The sequence below is a fragment of the Zonotrichia leucophrys genome, chromosome 3 (assembly GCF_028769735.1).
Source record: "Zonotrichia leucophrys gambelii isolate GWCS_2022_RI chromosome 3, RI_Zleu_2.0, whole genome shotgun sequence".
Classification (NCBI taxonomy): domain Eukaryota; kingdom Metazoa; phylum Chordata; class Aves; order Passeriformes; family Passerellidae; genus Zonotrichia; species Zonotrichia leucophrys.
The window spans coordinates 69,970,120-69,995,467 of NC_088172.1; the positions used below are offsets into that span (position 1 = coordinate 69,970,120).

A 25,348-nucleotide genomic window follows, 5' to 3' on the forward strand; every position below is an offset into this window, starting at 1 on the left:
CTCACCAGAGATACAAAAATCATTCTCTGAGCTTGGAGTGTTATCAGTGCAGTGCTGAGAAAGGAAAATATCAGTGACCTTCCAGAGAAAACAGAGCAATCTGGCTAAGGGAGTGTGGAACAGCAGCTAGGGGCAAAAGCTCAGTGGCCACGTTACTCTACTCTCTGATCACAGCTTCCTTGAAAGGAGCAGGAGGGTGCATTTTCTGCAAGGCTCTCTCTCCCCCTCCCTCGTTTAATCATCTTTTCTCACATGCCTGACATCAATCTTTGTGTGTCAAAGTTGCAAGACTGCCTTTACACGACCAAGCTACTCATACTGTACACTGTATTTGGCCAGCCCGCTCTTTTCCACAGTTCATCCAAAGGTTTCTACCCTAAACTTTCCTGAGGAGGCCTTGAGAGTAAGTTTTATGTCCTCTATGCTCAGGGAAGATTCCCTTCAATGAAAATGCTGTGAAAATAGCAAACTCTCAAAACAGCAAGTAGGGGTTGCGTGAAATTGAAGCACTGAACTGCACACAAGCGAAGCTGATTTCAGATTTCATGGTTCTGATGTCTTATTTATTTCCAAATGAAAACAAACAAACCCAGACAACTTAGAAATGTCCAAAACCAACCAAACAAATACCCTCAAGCTACCCACAACACCACCACTTTCCACGTCTTAATAAGATACCAGAGAAGTTCTTGGATATCAACAAAGAACAACCTTCTCCCCTGAGCTATTCACTCTCAGAGCTTTTCCATTCAGCCACTTTGTATTTTAGCATTCTCTTTTTTCATGTGCTGCATCCTGCTTGCTCATCTCTCCTAAACTCTTCAGGTTCAAAACCATAAACTTTATCACTTCACCTGAAGGATGGAAAACTTTCAGGTGCCACAGATTCCTTTTTGGTCCAGACAGCATTGCCTACATTCATGTGGGAAAACAAACACAAAGGCTATTAAAAAAGGAACTCCAGGAAAACACCAACTCACCCTAACTGATCTGAAATCACTTTGCCTATTCTGCATAAGTGCATTTAAATAGCGTCACAGCAAGAATTTAAGTAGACATTCCTCCTTTTGGCTATTTCTCCTGCTCCTGAATATTGCTGCCTACACCATCTACTGTTACATATCTGACAGATTTAAGATGTGCAGGCATGTGGAATGGTGGCTATATTGCATACAAAGTACCTTGGGCACTATAAACAATCATACACATGGCAATTATAAAAAAATCTAAGCATTCAAAATTGAAAAAAACCCCACCAACGTTAGGTTTAATTTAATCCACCCCCACAGGCCATGCAGGCCAGATTTTATTCACTATTATCCAGAGTTTGTTAATGCTCTAGATGGATAAATCCCCAGTGAGGAAGCACTATCTGGCAAAGGGAGACTGCCCCCCCCTGCCCCTTTTCTGATGAGTTTGTTTTGTAACAGATTACTTAATACCAATCCCAGGACTCAGGGAATCAGTGTAGGCTGCATGCCCATTCCACTTCCCAGCTATAAGTAAATATTGAGCTGAAACAGAAGCCAGCCTAGACAAGCCTTAAATTCAGAAATATCAACCTTGTAATTATAGCTGTAAAATCTCTGAAAGCAATTGTCTATTTGGATGTGTTTTCTGTGCTCCCAGCCAGGACTCTGCTATCAGCTGAACCATCCTCAAATTCCATGACGACACAGCCGAGGAAGGTTTGATTCCTTGGCTCAGTCCAAAATTTTTCATGAACAGGCTGCTTTGCCTGGACCTGAAGGCACAAGATAGATATTATGCCCTGTTTTCCAGGGAAAAAAAATTAATGCCAAGTTCAGAAGACAGATGAGTATCTTCTACTGCATCTCCTCATGAGAACATCAATTCTGTCATAGAAACACAGAAACTGTCTTTGTTGTTACTCACAGCCAAGCCATTCCACATTAGATGGTTGTCTCATGCCCCTGGATCTAGTCTTGACTCAGACAAGACAGTAAAAAAATTTAATTAGGGTATTACATTTTTCTCTTTTACTGGTCTGCTTCTTAACCTAATGATCCAACCTGGATTAACTTCAATTCTGATTTCTGTTTACTTGTTTATACAAAGCTACTTCTTACTTTTCTTATTCTGTTCTTTCTGAATGCCATTTGCTCCCCTTTGTTATTTGGGGCCTAATGAGAATTCAGAGATACCTTATTACCCCAACATTGACCTCAGCATCCAATTAGCTGAAACCTCTGCAAGCAGCAGCTAATTGCAAGTTCAACTATGAGCTTTGGAATTCCAAAGATGAGTTTGGGAGCTGAACTTCTACCAGAACACTCTGACTGGCACCTCTGTCACCCAGTGAGAGCCTAGAGCACCAATTGCAGGGATGTTACAAAAACCTCTGCAAAGCAGGTAAGGACCTTGCCTGACTTTTTCAATCCCTGAGACAAACTGCAGTGCTTCCTCTTCCTAAGATGTGAGAAGTCTCAATTTGCTCTGCACCACTGGGCCCAGATTTCAGTACTGATTTTAGGGATAATTTAACTGGATCCCAGTTATTTTTATCTGGGATAACTAGGGATGCTCAGTCCCTTTAAAAATGTAGCTTCATAAGGCATGTGGTTAAAAGATGATACTACATCTAGCTGAAAATTAGTTTATAAATTGCAATTATAAATTGTAATTGTAGGGCAATGCTCAGTGAGATGACAGGGTGCTAGAAAATGCTAATGACCACTGGTCAGTCTCCAACAAATTGAATGTTTCTCTTAGGAACTCTTAACATCATAACACACAGGGTGTTGGCTTTATATCTACCACTTCTCCCATGAGCAGTTTTCTTATTGGTGTGCAGATAAGACACTTTAAGAAACTTGCTCTGGAGTTTTTATTATCTAGATTCTTTCACCTTCCAAATGCCACTAAAATCTATGATCAGAAACCAGCAGAATACCTCCTGTAGACCTCCTTTGGCTGCAAGGCAAAAAAGTTGTAAAAAAAATTATTTTTGGCATTTTGCAAAGTTTTTAGGTATTAGATGCCCAACTATTATAGAAAACTGAATTTAAAAATGTTTTGCAGAGTTTCTTGGGTTTGTGGCTTTTTACTTGTCCATTTAAAAACCAAACTATAGTTAAAAACTGATGTAAATAAAGCAACAGCATGGAAGAGATGTCCAAAACCGAACAAGTAATTTTTCTCACTCTTTTTATCACACTCAGCTATTTTTAATTACTTCAGTTGGTCAAACTGAGTGCTTGATGCAGACACCTGACACTAAGGCATGAAAACATGTTCCTCCTTTGAATAAAGTAACAGAACATATTTGGGTAACAGTATATGCCTTACAGTGATAAGCTACTTGCATGTGATCTACCACAAAAAAATAGAGGGGAAGTTCCAAAATACACATCAGCTTTGTGGTTATGTCAAAGTGTTTTGCTTCTCTGGGTGTCACTGAGTCTGCTGCTTAGGGTAGTTAATTGGAACAGGCTGAACATCCATTGGTCCCACAGGAAGTAAATTCACAGTCTGCTGCACATCCTCAAAGATGAAGTTCTTATCCCACGAATTCTTAGTTGAATTAAGGTCGCTGATGAACATTGCAAGCCGTAGGACAGAAAGGTGAGAAGAGGACAATGGTAGCAGAAAATAAGTCTTTAAATAGCTCATGCTTATTTTGATGACTGAGTGCATTTCCTGAGTCTGGGTAGTGATGCACTCATTCAGAAAATCTTAAAGGGGGTCAGTTTTATTACAATTGTAGTAAACCACTCCCAGCAGAAATATCTTATCAGACAGATCACCATCCTGCTGCTCTTTGTTGCTACTACTTATAAATAGTATGCTTCAAAATGGTGTGATGTTTGAGCAAACACATTCCCAAACACACGAGCAGCATTTCAGCCAGAAATCAACTGGCTCTTCAAATAAAATCCCTCACATGTCATTCAGCTAAGAACAAATTACAAATCAAGATATAAAAGCTTGTGGATTTTGGAAATGAAGCTGAAGAATTTTAGGAGAACCTTCATTTCTCTGCTTTCACTTCTTTTGACCGCTCCCCATTTTAGTTAATTGAAACCCAAACCCCCTTCCCCTCTGGAGACAGCCGCAGAGCAGAGTAAGGGAAATGTTCCATCCGTGGCAGGAGAGCCGCAGCTGTCCCTGGCGCTGTTCCAGCCGCTGTCCCGCAGGAAACGCGGCCGGTGCCCAGGTAGGGGAGGGAGGCGGCGGGAAGAAGCCATTTCCTCCCCTGCCATCCCTGCTCCCGGCAGCCCAGAGCACGGGAATTGGCTCAGGAGTTTCCTGAGCCGGAGGCTCAGCCTCGGCATCCCTGATCGATCAGGCAAGGCTCGCTTTCCAACACACTCCTGCCTGAAGACAGCACCACCTGTACCGACCAGCTCCGCAGCACCGTGCGCGCGCGTACGGGAGAGAACAAAACCCAACAAAAGCAAGTAAACAAACAACCGAAAAAAATCCCAAACAACAAAAAACCACCAAAGCCGAGCGTGCCCCAGTCACGGCCGCTGGGGCGCGGAGGGAGGCAAAGAGGAGCCGCACGGCCGAACACAGCGACACCACCTCCGAAATCCCACCCGGCCGGCGGCCGCCATTTTGTACGGGCGTCCCCAGGCACCGCCCCCCCCGCCCGGGCTCCCCCTCCCCCGCCCGGTTCGGGAGCGCGCAGGGCGGCGGGGAGCGCGCACGCCGGGGGGGCCGGGCCGGAGGAGCCGCGGGACCCCCGGGTCGCTGGCGCCATCATGTACCGCTCCAGCAGCGGCCGCTCCGGCCCTTCGTCCTCGTCCTCCTCCCACCGCCTGAAGGAGGGCGGCTCGTCGGCGTCCCGCGCCTCCCGTTTCAGCACATCGGGGCCGGGGCCAGGCCACGGCCGGCCTCCCCCGCCGATGCCCGCCGCCGCTTGCGCCGCCGCCTCGCCGCCGCGCTCCGCTTCGCCCCGTCCGCCGCCGCTTCGCCGCCACCGCTCCCCATCGGGCCACCGCGGGCCCTGCCGCCGGTCCCCGTCGCCGCACCGCAGCCGGAGGTTGCCGTCGCCGCCGGGAGGAGCGGGGCTCGGCGGGCCCCGGGGCCGCCGGGGCAGCGAGCACGGAGACGGCGGCAGCAGCAGCCGGGTAAATACTGCGGTGCACCCGGGGGCTCGGTGCGGGCCCTGCCCCCGCCCGGCCGGCTGTCAGAGCCCCTAACCCGGCGCGGCCGGGTCCTCGCAGAATTACACCGGCCCCGGGCTCTCCCTGTGCTGAGGGAGAGCGGCAATTCCCCTCTATTCCTTAGAGAGCCAAATGGAGGAAAAAATAGATTTCCATTTTAAGTGATGTTTTCTCACTAGTTTGCATTGCATTTTTATTTGTCTTACTGGCTAGAGCCATTTTAGAGAAGGTTCGAAGATGGTACTGTCTTTTCGCTAAGGCAGAAGATGTCATTTTCCTCCGTTGAACACGTTGGGTTGTGCTAGTGCATAAATATCGTTCAACTTACGGGAATATAACTTTTTAGACAGCATGTTGAATGAGTACTTTGTCTGAATTCTTCCTGCTGTCACGGCGGGCGTACAAAGAGGGCTGTTACTGATTTATGTCTTTGAGAGGGATCCTTTGCTAGGCACCGCGTTGTAGCTGGGGCTGTGCACAGGGCGTCCCAGTCTTCTCGCTTTGTCTTGGCAAAGTCTGATTTGGGCAAGCTCTGTTTTGGTGTCTGTGGTGGTGGATGGCATCTTGGATGCAGACACCTTCGTAATAAATCAAAGTGTGAAGTCTTCTTTTTTTTTTTGCGTGAGTGGGATTGGCTCACCTAGGTTTTGTCTTCTTGCTCCTTGGTGCAGTGATTGTTTTGTCTGGTGACTCTGAGCTGTGGTGTGTAGTACAAATTGTGCATTTGTGCTACCGTGAAAGAAGAGATTTTCGTACTGGGGTACTCTAGGCAGTGGTTCCATGGTCACTCAGTCCAGCACACCTGCAGTTGCAAAGAACGGTGTACTCGCCTTTCCCTCTTGCTTTGCAGTATATTCTGCCCTCTCCCGTGTGCTCAGGCGTGGATTTGTGTGTGGCAGAGTGGGCTGATGTGAGAAAACAATGTAGCTGAAAATCAGTCCAACAAAAGTGTGTTATCTCCTGGTCCCTTGCCTGATGGGACACTCCCAAGGGAGAATGGGGATTGCCCTTTCTCGTGGTGATACAGGTTCTTACCGGATTTGTTTGGAGCTGCAGCCACTGAAGAGCTCATGGGTGATTGTATAGTGCCATTAAAATTCAGGTATTGGTGTTATTACCTATGAAAGGTGAGTTGCCCTGGAGATGCAGGAAGATAATGTGGTCTTGAACAGTTAAGCCTAGCCAGGCTACAAAACTTGCCTCTGGCCGTTTGTTTTCACGTGGTATTTCACCCTTATCTCCATCCTCTTTAGTTTCCTGTGTGGTGCCCTTGCAAATTGTATTACTAATAATATCCACGATGAAAATAAGTAGTTTTTAAAAAGAGGAAATGTTTTTCTGTCTGATTCATGTCAGTGTGTGTTGTGGCTTGATGGACAGTTGCATGTTCACAACTGATGGGTGGCAAACCTGGGATGCAGGACAGAACTTTCTTAAACTGCCGTCACCATCACTCAGTCTTCCATTTCAGGGTATCCTCAATAGGCTGTGAACCTGTGCTGGCTGTAACAAAACTTTCAATGCTGACTGTGTTGGTAGTTCAGACTTGGAGAAATTTGATCTAGGAGTTTTGACTAGAAGCCTTCCACTCCCTCTTTGATGGGGGGGAACACCACCAGAAACATCCACTTTACACGAACATTATTTTTGACAAACTTTGCTCTTCTAGTGTTACTTTACACCCTCCTGGCTCAAGTTGAATCAGTCATCTCAGCAAATTGTTACAGATTGATGATTTTTTATTGCCAGTTCTAACTTCAGAGAAGGATTGAAAAACTATCCTAGAAATTAGGCGTGAGCAGGTTAGCTGATCATGTACTGATGAGCCAAATGGATTTTTTGTTTGTTTACAGGATTACTGCATTTAAGGAAAGCCCTTCTGTAGGAAGCAATTATCACAATAAGAGATCTTGAGACAATTAAATAGAGTTCTTCAACCTATATTGTGCTGACTCTTGCGTTTGCTAAAGCCCAGCGTAAGTAATTCTTAGAGTGTAACATCCACAATTTTTCCATGGAAGCTTTTGTCCCCCAACAGGTGTTTGACTGACAACTGACACTACTTCTTCTTCAAATTGATGTTACAAAGCATAAAATATGTATGTAGGTTTGTTTTGTTTTTTAAAAGTACTGTTTACAAAAGTAGGGTTAATTAGAGAAAGATAAAAGCTGGGATTACGCTGTCATTTCCCAAAGAGTGGCACTAAATGTGATGGAAACAGAGCAGACAGCAGATATGTTGGGTTATCGTGACTGGTCAGGGTAAAGTTTTAATAAAATTTTTAGGATTTTATGTCTTAAGACCCTCTCTTCTCTTCAGAAGCTTGAGAATATGAAATGTGCAGATGTGGGAAGTTGCACAAATATATTAGTAAGTGGGATTTTGGAGCTGTCACAGAAAGGACATGAATTCAGAAGCCCAAGGAAGAGGAATTTAGGTTGCAATGAGGAAAGAGGACTTGAAAGAGGGGAATATATGCATAAGGGTGGGAGATGTAATATCTAGAATGAAGACACTGTTGGGATAAGGGCATGGGATGGAAATGGAGAAAATAAATTTGAGTACAAGTTCCAGGTCATTTTCCCTGTCCTATATATGAATTGAGGTATGAAAGCAGCAGCCTCAGAGATTTCTTACTAAATTTTCTTGTTTCTAGGAGTTGTTTTGGTTTCATAATTTGTTGTTGTTGTGGGTTTTTTTATTATTATTATTTGTGAGACGGAGTACATGCATTTCCAGGTTACAGCATTGTTGCACGTTTTGTTACACATAACGGGATGCTGGCAGTGGAGCCATGTACTGGGTGATCTAAGTAGGGATGGTGTTAGTTTCCCCTAATAGCTGAGGAAAACTTTTTGGTGATTGGAAGAACATGGAGTGACAGCAAAGGTTTGGGGCAAGTACTGAGAAATGTAATGGAGGAGAGGAAGGTCAGGGCTTTACAGTGAGAGGTTTTGGCAGACTTTCATTTGCTCTTGCAAGGCTGACACATGCTGCTTTTATTTATCCCTGCTGATCTGCGTGCTTGTTCTTTTTAAAGGTTTGTTTTAGCTTCTTTGCTTTCTTGTAAGAAAATTGGCTGAGATTAGAGGACTGGAGCATGTGGGGTCAACAGAGGATGGAGAAATGACAAGCAGGTATGCAACCTGTTCAGTAATATGGCAGTGGTAACTGTGGTTTAGGTGATAGAACAGGAAGGGAGAAAAATGCAGTGCAGTGCATACATAGGTATGACTAGTGGTGGTGTTCAGTGCTGCAGATACAAAAACTTTTTAAAAGTGGAACTTCTCCAGTTTAAAAAAAATACATTAAAAAATCATAAAGTTCACATATTTACTGCCCTAACTGCTCTCTCTGGGCAATTTGTATAGATCAGTCACAAGCAATCTAAACATCCCAAACATTCTGAATGTAAACTATTTCTTTCCTTTGCCCAGAGTTTGTTCTGATATGTAATCATCACTTCTCTGTCTTCAGTGGAGGTGATTGTCATCTGTATGCCCACAGTCTTGATGCCTAGAAGATGGCCTTGAAGATAGTAATTTCTTGAGGCAGCCCTCAAAATTCAGTGTTACAATGGGCACAAGTCAGAACGTGTTTGTATGAGACACATGCACCTTGAATGTGTTGTATCTCAGCCAGACTGTTGCAGGATCATTTTGTGCTGGACAAGGCAGTTGGTCTTCAAAAGTAATTAAAGTGTGTTTTGATAAGTGCTGGGATTCAGCTTAATGAACAAGACAGAAATCACTAATATGTTAGCTTAGAATAAAGCTATATGCACAATGGATTCTAGTACAGATTTGTACTGCAAGGGAATTTTGTTAGGTAAACTTGTAAAAGAATTCTTTTGCTTTTGTTGGAGATTATGTACTGTTCCTTTGGTCTCTTGGAGGATTGAGCTGAACCTGCTGCATGCTCTCAGGGTGGTTGTGGACATTCAGTGCACCTGCTGCTTGCTGCTGCAGTTTTCAGCAGTAAAAACAGTGTGCAGTGCATGACTGGTTTGGCAGAACTGAAGCTGGTTCACTGCTTCCTGTTAGGCAGAATCTATGTTGTGTTGGTTTAAAAAAGCAAATCAAGGATCTCTGTCTTTAGGCAGTCTTACCTGCTTTTTATGGAACTCCCCTTAACTCTGATCAGTCCTTTATTCTGTTGCTATATTTTAGAATAATGTGAGACATAACTAGTTAAGCATAATTTAGCAGTGATGGTGTTTTGTGTACTGTGTATGTGTACAAAGGAAGGTCTGTTCAGAGGCAATGAGCTCAGGTCTTCTCTGCTGTAGATTCTTCCAAGGCAACTTTATTTAGTTTGCTCTGGTTTATCTATACCAGCTTTAAATAATGGTAATGGGAATTTTAGACACCTATAGAAGGTGTTTCTAGTGGCATTGATGTTTTTAGTATTATGTTGCTGAAAGCAGCATGAAGTGAGGAAAACTGTTAAAAACATCACTGCTAGGAAAATCTTTGTTTACACTGGTTCATGTTGTTACTAAAGTTGTAAAGGGCTAGAAATCCAGACACTTTATTCAGAAATTCCTGACACTGTTTTTTATGCAATGTTTATTTAGCTGCTTCTTCTCTACAAAGAAAGAAGAACAGCAGCAAATTTGTGACTTTGTGACTTTCTCTTTGGTTTTGCATCCTCCAAAATGGTGATTTATTAAATGTATTTTTGAGTTGAAAATTTCTAGGTAATTTAAATATGGAGCATGTTAGCACCTGGGATGAGAAGTTAAATGCAGTCAATACCCTCCTCTTTATTTAGTAACTAAATAGAATTGAAGTATTTGGAACAGTTGTTCTTCTAGTTTGATTTTTCACTTGATCCATCCCCCCAAGTCAAATTTATTAAGCAGAGCAGAATCACTTTCCTTTGTGTGGCTGAGATTAAAACCCCCTGATTGATGGGCTTGCACTCTCTCTTCAATTTACAGAGGCGCTCTCCGAGTCTCCGCTCTGAGTCTTCCCTGGAGCACAGTTTGCGGATCACTGTTGGCAATGACCGCTATTGCGTTGGCACGCCGGAGCGAAGGAGGCTGCCTGAGAGGCTGGGCTCACCTATTGATAACCTGAGTGACAGGTATGCTCCTCTGCTCGTGGGGATCCACCTGGGTGAGACTGCGTGGGAATGGCTCTCCTGGATGAGATCAAACATCTCATTAGCCCACTGAATCCCTGGGGAAGGAGGGTAAGCATGTAGTGATGCTTCCCAGGAGTATTCCCCCAGCCTCTCGCAAGCTGTGGTAGAGAGAATTCCTGAACAAAAGTCTCTGCCTGTGTAACTCTAAACAGATACTTCTTTAATTTTGTCAGCTGCTTCTAAATCCCATATAAGCTAAGCATGCACATCATATATTGCAGGAGGGAATATGATGTCAATCCCTCCAGTGCTTCCTTCCCCTTAAGGGTGGATGTCACATGGAGAATCTTCATTTGACATTTCACTGCTTCAGCCACCTTCTGTTTCTTATGAACCTACCTAGTCCTTACTGAAAGGAAGGTTGTTTGTTATAAAGGTTGTGTAAAGCTTCAACTTCCTCATTTAATTGTCTACTTTCCTGATTTTTGAGACTAGTCTAGAAGAAAACTCGAAAGCAGCTTGAAGGAGATTATTAGTTTGATTTTAAAAACCTTGCAGAAGAGAACATGGTCAGACAGTCTCATACAGTATAAAGGAAGTGTTAGAATTCTTAGGATCCTTTGACTGAAATTGGAGAGAAACAGTTAATGGAGAGAATTCTTTTATGTTAATATACTTCACTGCTGTGAACAGTGAAGTGTAAATATTAGTAGATACAATTAGGAACTCTTTGCCTTCAGTAGGAGAACCAGTATAATCTGGTGAAAGAAAATCAGAAAACTGTGCAAATGATTCATTCTCTTTGTCTTGAATTGCAAAATTAAAGATGGCATAGCTTGTGCTCTGGAGCATACAGTTGCACTTTCAGCTCAGGGATAAGCATCCAGCACAGCAAAAACCATTACCACTTCCATTTTTAATGCAAATATCATCAACTGTTAAAAAAAAAAAAAGAGAGAGAGGGAAGTGAGTAGAAGAAATGAATTTCCTGTCTTTCTCAGGTGTAAAGTTAAGTTTCAGCAGGTGTAGAAAACCAAATGAGAGTTTGGGTTTTGTCACTTTTGTCACTGTCACTTTTATGCCTTTATCTCAGTTCTCCTGGCATCAGTGTTTGATCTGTAAATCCTCTGTGCATTCTGCAGTCTTGTAAATGAAATGAGTGTGTATGCTCAGGGAGAGTGCAGTGGTTGGAAGGAAAAGGAAGTGATATGTTGGGAACTGGCAATTCTCTGGCAAATTAGGCATGTTTGATGGCAGTGGATGGTGGTGTTTGTCCCATTGATTCATGTTCTCAGGTGAGATTTTACATTTAACCTCTTCTGTGGTGCTGATGTGTGGTTAGAAATAACATCAGGTATAGTGCAGTTTATTTAATGTAAGAGTGAGAAATCACAAAAGTTGACTTCTCTATTACAGAACCCATAGATGCGAAACAGAATGGTAAGAGTAGACTCCAGAGAAGGTTTAAAAGTGACATGAGTTAGAATGAGAAGATAAAGTGAGACCATGTAGAGTTTAATCATTAAATGACTTCCTTGTATTTGTAGTGTAAGTATACAAGAACTTCATGTTGTTACTTTTTTTTTTTTTGTCTGATCTGTGCTGGCTGCACTTTTCTGAGTGTTGCCCATTGTCCAGAAGCTTAAAGTATGTGACAACCAAGTCACCTGTTAGCTTTTCCTGAATTGTCTAGGTACTGCTTCTGAATTCTAAGTTTCTTTACTGCTAGCCATTTTATTTGTTTTCCAAAGACACTTGGGTTTTGATTAAGAACATTGTTTATCAAGTATTTTTCATCATGTATTTTTTCCCTTCCCTGAGAGGCTGCTCTGGTACTGGGACACTGACTTTATGTCTATCACTGGGCTGTAAAATGGTCTTTATTGTTACTGCTTCTATCACATTTTTATTTTGTATGTGGTACGTTGTCATTCTAATTTAAAAAAAAGCCAAAAGAAAAAAGTGTTTCCTAAAGATGTCATTTCAAATTTTGAAGTAATTGGAGCAAATAATTCTGAATTTAGTTATTCTCAGCTATTTTTGCTAACTACTCTACTTTGATATTTCAAGCAATCACTTCGACACATTATTCTCTGTAATTTACAGGGCCTTGGGATGGTAGAGAGGTTCATTAGTCTATAAAGGAAATAAAATACCAAAGGAGAGAAATCAGGGAGGCTTTTAGAGTCTCCTGCAGCAGTAGATTTTCAGGATGCCCCAGGAGACTTTCGAAGGGTGTTTGTTCCCATGCAGGTCTGTCCTAAAACATCTGTAAGAGCTTACCCCATGTTTCTAGGGAAGCTGTGTCTAAATAGGCACACTGAATGCTGCTGGACTGTGAGGTCAAGGTCACCTGAGCAGCTTCAGTTTCCTGCTTGGACCAATAAGTGTTTTTTTTGTCTTCCAGAATCTCAATCTGTCAAAGTGAAAAATAATAAATCTTTTTCTCTCTCCCCATCTTCCATCTGTCCAGCTCTCAGTATTTTTAAGACATTCTACTACTATCTGTGCTGGCACAAGCTCTAGAGAGCATCCCACCAATTCTTTCATCTGAGGTTGATACAAAAGATAGACCAAATCACTGCAGAGACTTGGTCTGCATTAGGCTGTGTTCTGAAATAGCGTTTTCTGGCATGATATCAAGAGTAACAGTTGGCTGGAATATGAACAGCTCATCTGACTCCCTATTCAAAGACTGTGTATTAAAGTGGAGTCCTGTTGATTGCTGACAGCAGAATGCCACTATTTATTTCCATTTCTGTGTATGTGAATAAACATACCAAAAAGTAAATTACCTTACACTAGTTGTAGGTCTCTGAGGCATCATGTGTGTGTAGCCTGTGGTCTGTTTTCTGTCTCTGAAACTGCAAAATTCCAGTGATTCATGAATTCTTTGTTGGTGAAGGAATTAGGATGGTCACAGTGGTACCACCTTGTATACTCTCTCGAGGATGCAGTAGCTAGTAGTGGACATCACTGGCTGAAAGCATGCAAACCAATTAAGAGGGATGTAACTCTATTGGACTGTATGCACAGAAAACATGTTTCAAAGAATACTGTAAGGCAAGTAATAATTTTTCCCAAACGTGTATTTAATTTTCAGGTTTTAAATTTGCATTTTAGCTGTTCAAAGTGTACTTGGAATGTCTTGCTAATTTTAAATGCAGTAGATTTGCTGTTCTTTTCTTTCCAAAGTATGATTAAAAATTCCTGTGCTTTGTCACTGCAGTCAGTTTGAATTGTAGGCAACAGCTGTCAGACATGCATCTAAATAATTTTATTTACACAAAAATCAGCTGAAGGTATATGGTGAAACACATCTGTTACTCCATCAGATGTGTTCATGCAGCTTGTACAGGTTTAGCAGGCTCTCAGAAAACATGCCACTGGGAATAGATATACCTTTATGTAGGTTGTGAAAACAACATTTATTTATGAAATTTAGTTTAGCTATTTGTAGATGTTTTTGTGCTTTTGGAGGAGGTGGATATGTGTAGTTTGCTGAAAACTGGAAAGATGCCATGTAATACAGTGGGTACAGGTGCATGCCAGATTTGTTTTATAAGATGTGTTGGACTGATAAAGTATCTAATAAATGCTTTGCAGTGATGCAAGGTAAAGTTTTGTGTTGATTTTGTTCTTAAATATGCATGTGTAATTTATGAAAATACCCAGGAAAAAGACCTTGTCTATCCATCTCTATTATTCTTTAGTCTGTTGTGAAGAACTGGGGCTGTAATTTATTTGCAGATTTTTTGCAGATGTCTACTGGCGTGACTTGATTTTGTCCCTTCTCAAATCTATGGAGGGACTTTTTGGAGTAGGAGGAGGTGATTTTTGTGGATTCAGGCCATTATACATAGTTTATCTCAAATTGATTCACTCAGAAAAGAGTCTTCTGTCTCATTGATGTCACTTAGGGAGCACATTTTCTTTCTTGGACAATCTTGCTAGATTTTGAAATATCAATAACTAAAACCAGCAGATTGTAGCTTTTAAAGTGGTTTGGTTTGTTTCTGCCTTATCTGAAGAAAAGTTGCAGAACAGTTTTTAGGCATCAAGGAAAAGGCCTTAGCCAAAACAGTACCCCTAATTGTAGGTGTCTGTAGGAATTGGTGCAAAAGTAGATATTCCAGGAGAAGAAGCTGGTTATTCTGATGTTGTAACAGTTGCACCAGCCACTGTAATAATACAGAGAGGCTGGCACAGAAGATGGTATCATTACACTTAATCTCCTTGGTTTATAGATACCAGAAACTGTGCTTCTTTTTAGTTATGGAGTTCATGTGATTAGTGACAGTGCTGTCTGCATATCTGTTGCAAAAGTAAATGTTGGTAGAATTTGTGGTCCTTGTCCACAGCTGAAGATAATAAAAGGATCTGGTTGCATTTGCCAGTGTGAAACTGAATTATACCTTGAATAATTCATAGGAAATCTGACCTTGGCATCTGACTGGGAGAGGCGAGGAAAGGGATTGTGGTCTGAAATATGATAGTAAGAGTTTTTTAAAATGTGTGGTCTCTCACATCCACAGAAACGAATCCATCCTATCAATTTTTCAAGGCTCTAATTCCTCAGTATGAGTTGAATTGTTCATGTCACTGCATTTGCAGGTAACTTCCTAGGAGGGATGTACAGTACCATTAAAAATAATTCTCCCTCTCTACCCTGCATTTTAAGTACATAAAATGTTGGTTCTGTTTAGTAAGGGAGATGTTATTTTGAACTTGGTTTGGAAATTTCTTACCTTTGAGTAGGAGTAAGACTTTATTTAACCTGATTCAAATACTTCTGTGTTTCTCTCACACAGGGATGATGTGGCTGATGGTCCAATATTCACTAGAGGCCTCACGTGTCCTCGCAGCCTGGAGAGATACCCAGCACATGAAGATCAGCCTTCCAGTCCCTTCATCCCGAGGCACGATGAGGATTACCGCAGCCGAGATGTTTTCCTGCACCGCTCCGATTACAGCCCGCACTACGGCCGCCGGGAGGAGCTGCCTCCTCGTGCATCTGACAGAGATGGAGACAAACTGAGGAGGTCCCCCTACCCTCTGAGGGCAGAGGAGAGGGGCCGAGAAATGAAGCGCCCACGGTACGAAAAGGATGAGAAGATGCATGGTGTGAGTGCAGAGCATCAGGGTTTCTCATCAGGGACGCGGAACTACCGCAGGCGGAGCCGCAGCCGGAGTAGAAGCCTGAGCCCGTCGTACCTGAATGAAGAATTCCGAGAGCTTGACCGAGCAAGGAGGAAAAGAGAAGAGGAAGAGCGCAGCAGAAACTTGAATCATGATGTTTCAGGCACGGGCTACACGATCCCTGGCTTGACTAACACATTACAGACTTCTGAGCCTCGCTATACATACAGGCCTGAAGAAATCCCACCCATGCCCAAAAAATCTATCTTGAAGAAACGAGTAGAGATGGAAGTCGAGTCTGCTGTTCAGGTTTGGTCTCTGTGTGTCTGTCATGTGCTTCTACTTTCCAAAGCAGTTACTTCATGATACAGACTCTTAGTTTGATTTCTGAAATAGGAAAGCCAAATCTTTGTTTCCCTTTCCTTAAGAGGACAGGTATCTTTCTGCAGGGTGGTAAAAGTTTGACATGCATTAGAAACTTTAAATGGTTATGGCATTTAATCAGGAATCATATATACATATATATACACACCCCTATATAAATATATATTAAAAAAAATATATATACCCCCCTATATATTTACACACCCTCATATATATATACACATACACACACCTATATATATATATATATAAAACCTGAGACAGAATCAAATGTCTTTGTGGAAATTTAACCCATGACACAGAGATCTGGGCCAGCTTTCAAAGAAAAACTGTCTCTCATAGCACCACAGGCAGTCAGGATATTGATTGAAGCTCTTCCCCTGTGGCAGTGTCTCTTTCTTGTTTCTTTATAGACTTAGAGAACTGCCTAATGCTTCTTCAGTACCTCTGTTTCAAAACAATTTTTAAATTTCCTTACTCTTTTCCCTTTGAGCTATAGGCTGGGATCAGCCCTACTTAATTTGTACCAAACCTGTACCAACTGAGTCTCAAAATTAGAGCAATGGGCAGATAAGTGGCTGTGACTACTGTGATAAAGTGACTTTTTGTGTTTTAACACATCGCTGATTTGCCTGTTTTACTGATCAGTGTTGGTTTGACAGTGACATATTTATCTCGGGAGTGCTCAGATACTGAGCATCCTATTCCATACCTATTACTGGAAATGCTATTTAATACGGCATCAATTATGAAATATCTGAAGAAATGACTGTGAATAACCTCAATGCAGTAGTTTTATCTGACTTAAGATGTTGAAATCCTATGTGACTATGACTAAACTCAGAGCATATCCAAAATGGTGTAACAGGGTTTCAGTTTAAATTTTCAGTTCTTATGCTTGCAAAAAGTTTGAAATACAATTGTGATTTTGTGTGTTCTCTGAGATAAGCATTCATTGTTGGACAGGGCATTCCAGAATCATCGGGCAACTTGGTTTGGAATCTTCTGTGGTCTCTTTCAACTGCATATTGTCTCTTCTAACACTTTTATTCAGCTGTGAACTGAAGGAGAAATGAACACGTTCCTTTGTTCTGTGAGGTGCATAGTAGCATAGAAGTAAATAGTATCTTCTCTCTTTCAGCCGGAGGGCTTTTCAAGCAGTCCAGCCCCCAGCAAGGATCTTCCTCTTCTTTCTAGTCAGTCTTCTTTGCCCCAGAGCAACAACGTAGCTCCTTTTGCTTCTGAAGTGGAAAACTTTCTCAAAGGGTTTAACCAAGGCTCTCTGGTGGAGGCTTCAGACAAGGAGTTGCACGAAGGTTTGTGTGAGTGGAACCCACTCTCTGGGCCCCCCAAAGACACTCTGATATTTGAGAAGTTTGGAAGCTTCTTAAGTCACAAAGAAAAAGTAGAACCCAAGTCAGAGCCCACCGATCGCCATACTGACTTCCTGCTGCCTCATGAGCGGGCCAGTCAGGATGGCAGTGGTTTCTCCCGAATTCTGGGCATGATGGCTGATTCTGTCAGTGCTCAGGAGAAGAGGAGGCGTAGCTTTCCTGACATTGAGGACGAAGAGAAATTTCTTTATGGCGATGAGGATGAAGAGACCAAAATTGAATCTCTCCCCCTAGAGAAGCCCCCAGTGAGTTGTGGCAATGAGATAATAATACAGAAAATGAGCCCACCTCCTTCTCCTGCTCCAGCTGTCAAGATGGATCCTTTAGAAGAGCCAAACGCAGAGTATGCAAAGATCCACGACTTGCTCAAGACCATTGGGCTTGACATTGGTGTTGCTGAGATTGGCAAGCTGGCTGTTCGTACCCAGGAGCGCCTCCATGGCAAAAAGCCGGCGTCTCGTTCTCCGGATCGCCGCTCCTCGGACGCCCGCAGGCGGGACGCCTGGGAGCTGCGCCGCAGCCGCAGTGACACTCGATCTCCCGAGTCGGGCCAGCAGCGTTCAGCGTCACCTCCGGGCTCCTTCCCGCAGCCCAAAGATGCGTCCTCTCTTCACACATCGGACTATGCTAAGGGCAAGCCGGTGGGACAGGAGATACCTCCACACGTGCCAGAACAGCCTGTTCCTTCTGTCTCTCTCATTCCTTCAATTCCACCAACTCCTGCTAGTTTGACACCTACACCTACTTCTGTTTCCCAATACCAAATTCCCAGCTATTCCCACTACACTGCTGCTCAAATGTCCCAAAACTATGCCCCTCCCACAATGGCTCCTCCAGGATATGATGCATATGGGCACTATATGGCATATGCAGCCCCTGGCTGGCCCATGTACCCCCCTGCCCAGCAGCCTAATCCTACGCTACCAGAAGCTCATGGTCTTCTTACGATGGCCATGTCAGCGAACCCCACGCGTCCCAATCTGCGGGTGATTGAGACAGTCTCTCTGGGAAAGGATGTCCCTGATGTTAAAAGAGACGGTTCTGTGCTTGTTCAAGTCCCTACCACTCCTTCTCATTCCAAAGCACCCCTTCGTCTGTCATCACACGCTCTCAAAAATACCACAGAAAGGATGTCGGATGAAAAAAACCGGGCAGCTCAAAAGCAGAAGGTATGTTAGGTATTCTGATACTTCAGATTGTGTTGGATTGCATGATTGGTGGGGTAGAAGTTTTTTCTCTAAAGGTGCACCTTTTTTTTTCTGAGTTGCTCCAGTTTAAAAATAGTTTGACCTAGTTTACTCCCGTTAAATATTCCTAAGCATTTGTCTGTATTATGCAGTGACACCTGTAAAAAATGCATTTTTGAATCTCTCAAAGTTGCATGCCATTGCCTATGGCAGAACAGATGGAATCAAATACAAAGTTGAATTTCTTTGAAGCAGCCAAAATCTTACAGAGAAAACACATGACGGCCACAGTTTGGCTTTATTCTGCTGAGATTTAAATATTGAAATACCTGAAGATATCTGGGGATATGTAAAAGTCTGAAGGGACAGTGTAAAGAAAATGAAATGGCTTTTTTTACTGATGTTCAGTGGCAGAACAAGAGGCCACTGAAACACAGAAGTCTCCATCTGGACATTCTGCATCGTACAAAATACCTATACAGGTTATACCTGTATTAGACATTCTTTAATACATACTAAAGCATATCATCATACACCATCACATACAATCTTCCCTCTACATTTATATTAATTCTCTTATGAAAATCACAAAATTAGAAGAATTTAGGGGAAACTTCTTGGAGGCTCTGACACCAGTTCAGGTCATGTGTGTTAGTGTTTTCCTCTTCTAATTATCTTGGTTTGTACAATAATTAGAAAGCAGTGGGGAAGAATGTATTGTAAAATAGGAAATGGTAGTTACACAACTCCCAAAGAACTGGATGATTCCCAAAAGTTTTTTGAGTTTTCAGACTGGTGTCCACTTGGTCTTTGTTAAAATAAGGGCATAGAATTATTTGTCTATGAGGGGACAATTAAAAATCATCTTGTTCCAACCCCACTGCCTTAGACAGGGACACATTCCACTACACCAGATTGCTCAGAGCCCCATCCAACCTGGCCTTGAAGACTTCAGGACTGGAGTCCACAGTCTCTAGGGCAACCTGTTTCCATGCCTCACCATCCACATTGAAAAGAAATGCTTCCTTTATATCTAGTTTAAATCTACCCTATTTTAGTTTGAAACTGTTGCCACTTTTCCTGTGACTACAGACCTTGGTAAAATATTTGTACCCATTTTTCTTTCAAGCCCCCTTTAGGTATTGAGGCTGCAATAATCATCTTTTATTTTAAGAGCCTTTTCTTCACTTGTATGAAGTGCTATGTCAGCAAATAAGGGAGCTTCCACTTCTTGCAGTAATAATAATTTCTTCAGCTGACACAGCTGAAATTTTATTCTTAATGAAATTTAGTACTTTTGGAAGAGCTCTCTTGGCTAAAGGTGTGTGCTTTTCTCCTGCCCTGACATACCTTGGTAGCTCATCTGTGCATCTTGGTAGCACTTCTAAGGCTTTGTCTGCACTACAGAAATCTTTGTCTAGGGATTAGTCCACTGTTTTTTTGCTGGGATGGTTTGGTGTATAAAAATTTGCATGTTCCACTTGATGCCCCCATGCTGCAAAAAAACTCAGAAGGAGGAAATGGTGCTTTGATGATAAAAAAATAGCATACAAAGCCAAAACAATAATAAAAAAACTTCTTATGTTATTTAAGGTGTAGCTTAACTGTGCCGGTATAACTATTTCAGGAAGGATTCAGGGATCCTGCCAACATTGCTGTTGTAGAAGTGATTATCTAGGGGAGTCAAGATGACTTGTTTGTTAAAGGAGGAGTCTGTAGTAAGCTTTAAGAGCCTTGTGAAGGTAAAAAAGTTGGGATTTGTCTCTTGAATGAAGCTGGGAAAAAAACCTGAAAGAACTTTTTGGGTTTCATTGTAGCATATTGCTTTGTTTCCTTCTATGAGAATCAATGAAAACCAGTGAAAAAAGGATTTGTGAGCTCCTTGTGCCACAGTTTTTACCTTATTGAACAAGAAACAAATTTCATCCTGATGTTTTTTGTCAGATTGAAGCAAAACCTAACTAACAGCTAAAAGGAGCTAGAGTCAAAGCAGAAGGCAAGGTGAAGGGCTGTGTAATCTGATGGAGCATGCTAGCTGTAGAGACTCTGCATGAGTTTTGAACAGTCATTTGTCATTGATCTTAATTAGCCCTGTAGAAGGTAGTCACCTGAGCCTAAGGGCCTTGGGAAGTGTTGCAACAAACAGAGCAGTTTAGAGGAATACACTGCCCAAAAGCAAAAAACATTGCCTACAAACTGGGTTGAAGCATGACCACACAATGCAGTTACTTTCAGATACAGAGGGAGAGGTTTATTTATTGTGTTAAAATACTCAAGAACATTTTGGGAGTAGCGAGCAGTGTTCTATGTCTGGAAAGCTGAGGTCTTCCTGTTATTCTTGCAAGACTGTTTAACTTGGGAAGAGAAGAAAATCCAGACACCTTCCAATTTATTTAGGTGATAGAAGAGAGAGAAAAACTGAAGACTGATCGAGAAGCACGGCAGAAGAAGCTCTACTATCTCAAGACTGAATTGGACAGGCTTCGTAAACAGCAAGGTAAAGTGCATTACCACCCTCCCAGCCCCTGCTTCTTTTTTCTCCCCCATTGGGATGTGTCACAAGGCCTGGTATCTAGCAGGAGAAGGAGAACCAAAATAAGAATTGTCCATAATGTATTTTCATGCTCCTGGCAATGCACAACTCTTGAAAAAGCAGTGACCTAGTTACTATATTAAGATCAATTACATCAAAATTTGAGCAGACAGTTGCTCTTGCATCTTCTTGGCTTGATAAGCTATAGGAATTGTACTTTATGCATTTTAGTGCTTCTTTAGAAGAAGTGAGAAATTAGTGACTGAAGATGTTATTGTGCCTTTCAGTTTTTCATGAATCTTATCTGGAGATGGAAAAGTCCTCTCTCAAGAGAGCTGATTTTTTGTGTCTTTAAAATGTGTTTGGTCTGAGTGAATACTTAATTCCCTCACCTTTGGAAAATGATACTTTCAGGTTAGAATAGGCAATTAACTTTTGCTTGTTTTGTCACACAGGGAAATAGTAATTATAAATTGATACTCTGGAGGATTAATGGTAATCCTTATGGAGGCACATCATGCAGATTTAGTTATACTGTACCTGAGAGTAAATTCCATCTTTACAACTTCATAGTGAAGATTTAGCCATAATATTTTGTATTCATATTTTAATTGTTGCTGGAATTATTGTACAGATCTAAAGTCAGTTTTCCTCTTGCATTTCTGACCCTTCTGCTTCCTTGATTGGCTTAGGCGAGATGTTGAGGAAAAAACGTCGTGAGAAGGACGGACACAAAGACCCCTTGTTGGTTGAGGTGAACAGACTACAAGAGAATATTATGAAGGAGATTGCAGAGCTGCATAAAGAATCTGATGCAGCTGACAAGAAGCAGTCTGAGCTTGACAAAGTAGCACAAATCCTGGGGATTAACATATTTGAAAAACCCCGGAAACCGTCTGTGGAAACTAAAGATTCCTCGGAAAAGAACAGCAAGTCAGAAAATGCAAAAGGTGTAGAGAAGACATCTTCCTCCAACAAGGTAAAGTCTTCAAGTTTGTGTGCTAATGGTTTTCTGACTAAGAGAAGAGGGCACTGGGCAGACAGCTGGTCCCAGACATTTGCTAAAGGATCATTTGGTGTCATTTGTTACCACATCTCATACACTGGCTTTGATGGTGCATGCAGGTAGAGTTGATGTATCAGTGTACATAATGTCCCTCAGGTTTTGTGCAGTTCAGCACCACTTACTAATCTTTATCTTGATATTGCTGAGGTGTTGGTTGGCTTGAGCAGTATCATGAGTGTGTATAGCTGTTTGGTCTCAGTACCATGCCAGGAGGACAGACTTCTTTTTTCTCTACAAAATTTCTGTCATGGCCTTTCAGACCACGTTTATAGGAGTGTTTATAGCAGCAAAGCTCTCTGGAAGTTGGGAGCATTGTTGGTCTTCTTACTTGGTAATAATAGCAACAAATCACAAGACTTAAAGGTGATGGTCAGCATAAGATGTTTTTTCTGTACACATGTTCTCTCTTCAGAAGTGTCAGTATGCATCAGTATGGTCTCTCTGGTGTGGTCTGTACTACTCTGGGCTGGATGTATCAGCATTCCAGAAGATAGTTTTACTTTGAAAGTAGGAAGGATACTACCATCTGAAAGGTTATGCTTGTATTCAGGAAATCAATTATCCTGCTTTTCAGATGTTTATTCAAATATGTAACAGAAATAGCTAATGTGAAATTGTAGATTAATTTTGTGTAGATCTTAGCATATATATTTTTTGCAGAGAGGAAAATATTAGTAGGATAAGTGATATAAGGAAAACTGAAATGGCACCTCATCAATTTATCTGAAGGGAGGATGTCAAGAGCATGGAGCCAGGCTCTTCTCAGTGGTGCTGAGCAATAAAACAAGAGGCAATGGGCAGAAACTGATGCACAGGAACTTCCAGCTGAATGTGAGGAAGAACTTCTTCACTGTGTGGGTGACTGAGCACTGGGACAGATTGTTCAGAGAGGTTGTGGAGTCTTTCTCACTGGAGATATTCCAGTACCACCTGGACACAATCCTGTCCTGTGTGCTCTGGGATGACCCTGCTTGAGCATGGAGGTTGGGCTGGATGACCCACTGTGGTCCTTTCTAACCTTACTCATTTTGTGATTCTGTATTTTCTCCAAAGCCACTCAAATCTGTTTATCCTGTAAAATTTTCTCTATGCTTTATTGTGGTCTGAGAACTCATTAGGTATCTTTAATTTAAAGACTTGTTTTTGGGTTTTTTTGTTGTTTCTTGAAACATCTCTGAAGTTTACTGTTCACTTACTTTAATAAATTGTTTGCTTCAGTCACCACTTCATAAAACTTAAGTAGGCAAAAATGTTTGTTAAGTCCTGCATTGCATTAAGTTATATTGTTTTCTTTCCTTGAGATATGGCGTGTGTGAATATACTTCTCATTATTTTAATTTGCATTGTCTCTGTCGCCCAAACCCATAACGACTTGATCCCCTTTTCATAGTTCCTTATTTTAACATGGAAAATTGTGAGTTCTGGACAGGAACATTGAGTATTTTCATACATATGTAGGCACATACGACATGGCCTTCAGCCTGTACAATTCACGTTGTAGTTCTGATTACCTTTTTTTCAGGAAAAGAAGGATGGTGCTGGCCTTTCAACACTGAAATTGGTTGACTCTGCCAGCCTGAGGGCAAAAGCTTTTGCCTTTCTGCTTATTTGCAAGGCACCTTGTGGTCCCTTGCTGCTGACCCTGTGTGTCTGTGTGTTGTAGTTACACAGTCAATGCAGAGGTGAAGCCAGTGTCACTGTGCTAAACAGACAGATCACTCTGGCTGGGCTCTAAATAGTAGCAAATTATAAAGGCATCTTTGAGCTGGGGTAATGCACAAACTGGAGTTAAGAGTGGGCTGTCACCTGTCTGTCTGAGAAGTATTGTATTTTTAAAGTTTTGATTGAGACAGTATTTTTATAGGTCTGTGTCTATAAATAACATAAACATTGATGCTTGTGTGACATTGTGAACATCCTTCCATGCACCTCCTGCAGATCATAAGCTGATCTCATTGTTCAAGAGAATGTCTGCTATGTTCTTGCTGACAGAATATGTGCAAATATTCCTGAGGTCTCTTCTTATTCTGCTACCAAGAACCAGATTATATTGGAGTATGGATATCTGTGGGGTGCATAGTGGCCTGGCTGTCTCTTCCTTGTTTAATTTACAGTGCATGTTGTGGAGCGTGGTGTTAAGGAACTTAAAGTTTTAAGGCAGATATTATTTGAGAATTTTGAATCTGCTTAAATAAATTTGTTCAGTGCTGGTAGTGAATGACTTGGAAATCATGCAACCAACTTGAGTATGCTAAATTAACATGCTGTTCTTTCCAGACTGCCATGCAAAATGATAACATGATGGATTTTATGCCATTGAAAATGTAACTCAGAACTCAAAATACATCTAGTACTATTGTAATCCAAATTACCAGGGCTCATTCATGGTATATTTCAGATAATATTTGTTTTGCTACAAGTTTAGTTTAGTATTAATTTTGGATAGAGTCTTGAAATGTCTGTATATCACTATATGGCGTCTTTCTGTACAGGTCAATGTAAGTGCAAACATCACATGTTTAAATCACAAGATCCTTCACCCTTATATGCTTAGGTAATTAACAAAACAGCATCTTTCTTTTATTATTAAACAGTAAGTTTTCTGGAGAGTTTAGGAACACTCAAATAATCTGATAAAACTGATGGAATTAAATACTTTTAGTCACCTGATTTTTGCTTCCTTTTCCATTCTGCTTTCATCCAAACTACTTTTACAGTAACTTCTGAATGCCTCTTGGGGAACTATTTGAGGTCTTCTGGGCACTGTTTGGCTAGTATGGTAAATTGGAACTATTTTGTGAAACCAATAAAGTGGGAAGGGTGCATGCCACAGGGAATTTGTTCATTTGGTTCCTTGATTACCTGCAACCATCCAGCCATTACATCTGGGACCCTTATTGGAACCTCTTCACTGCAGCCACGCAGCATCTTAGTCGGCAATACCAGCTCTCTGAAACAGTGGAATTAACCTGGGCGCTGAAAAGCAGGTGATATATTTTTTTTGTGTGTATGGCTTCTGCTGGAGGCAGGTTCTGAATTCTAGAGCATTTTGTCTGTCCTGCCTTGTCTTAGAGAAGTGTTTCCTTCTGTTCAATTTAGGAATCAAAAACTACTAATGAAAAATCGAGAGGTAGAAGCCCGAAGCCAGCAGAATCCTCTTCACAGTCCTCCAAACATCCTTTCCAGTTGGCCAATATTTATGAATATTATGATGCAGGGAACCACTGGTGCAAAGACTGCAATACCATCTGCGGGACCATGTTTGACTTTTTCACACACATGCATAATAAGAAACATAGACAGGTATGTTGCAGGCTTCCTTCACTAAGTGCATTTCATATTGCTGTGAATATTAGCACTAAAACATACATCACAGAACTACATTTACAAGAGAACCTGAAGTAATAACGAACCCAAGAATTAA

At 41.7% G+C, this 25,348-nt stretch overlaps 1 protein-coding gene across 5 annotated transcripts in view; it reads left to right on the forward strand.

The window, feature by feature from the left end:
* The first annotated feature begins 4,641 nt into the window (after positions 1-4,641).
* Positions 4,642-25,348, forward strand: part of ZNF318 (zinc finger protein 318) — a 31,192-nt gene continuing 10,485 nt past the window's right edge. For 3 of the 5 annotated variants that reach the window (XR_010439589.1, XR_010439590.1, XM_064708715.1), the window contains exons 1-6: positions 4,642-5,096; positions 10,076-10,221; positions 15,033-15,669; positions 16,886-18,307; positions 20,723-20,822; positions 21,551-21,837. Coding sequence is in view for 2 of the 5 variants with exons in the window: in XM_064708715.1 (XP_064564785.1) it covers positions 4,728-5,096; positions 10,076-10,221; positions 15,033-15,669; positions 16,886-18,307; positions 20,723-20,822; positions 21,551-21,837 (2,961 nt within the window). In the remaining 3 variants the exon portion in view is untranslated. Of the gene's footprint in view, positions 5,097-10,075; positions 10,222-15,032; positions 15,670-16,885; positions 18,308-20,722; positions 20,823-21,550; positions 21,838-25,023; positions 25,228-25,348 lie in introns of all 5 variants that reach the window. The other 2 variants (XR_010439588.1, XM_064708714.1) reach the window with 1 other exon arrangement.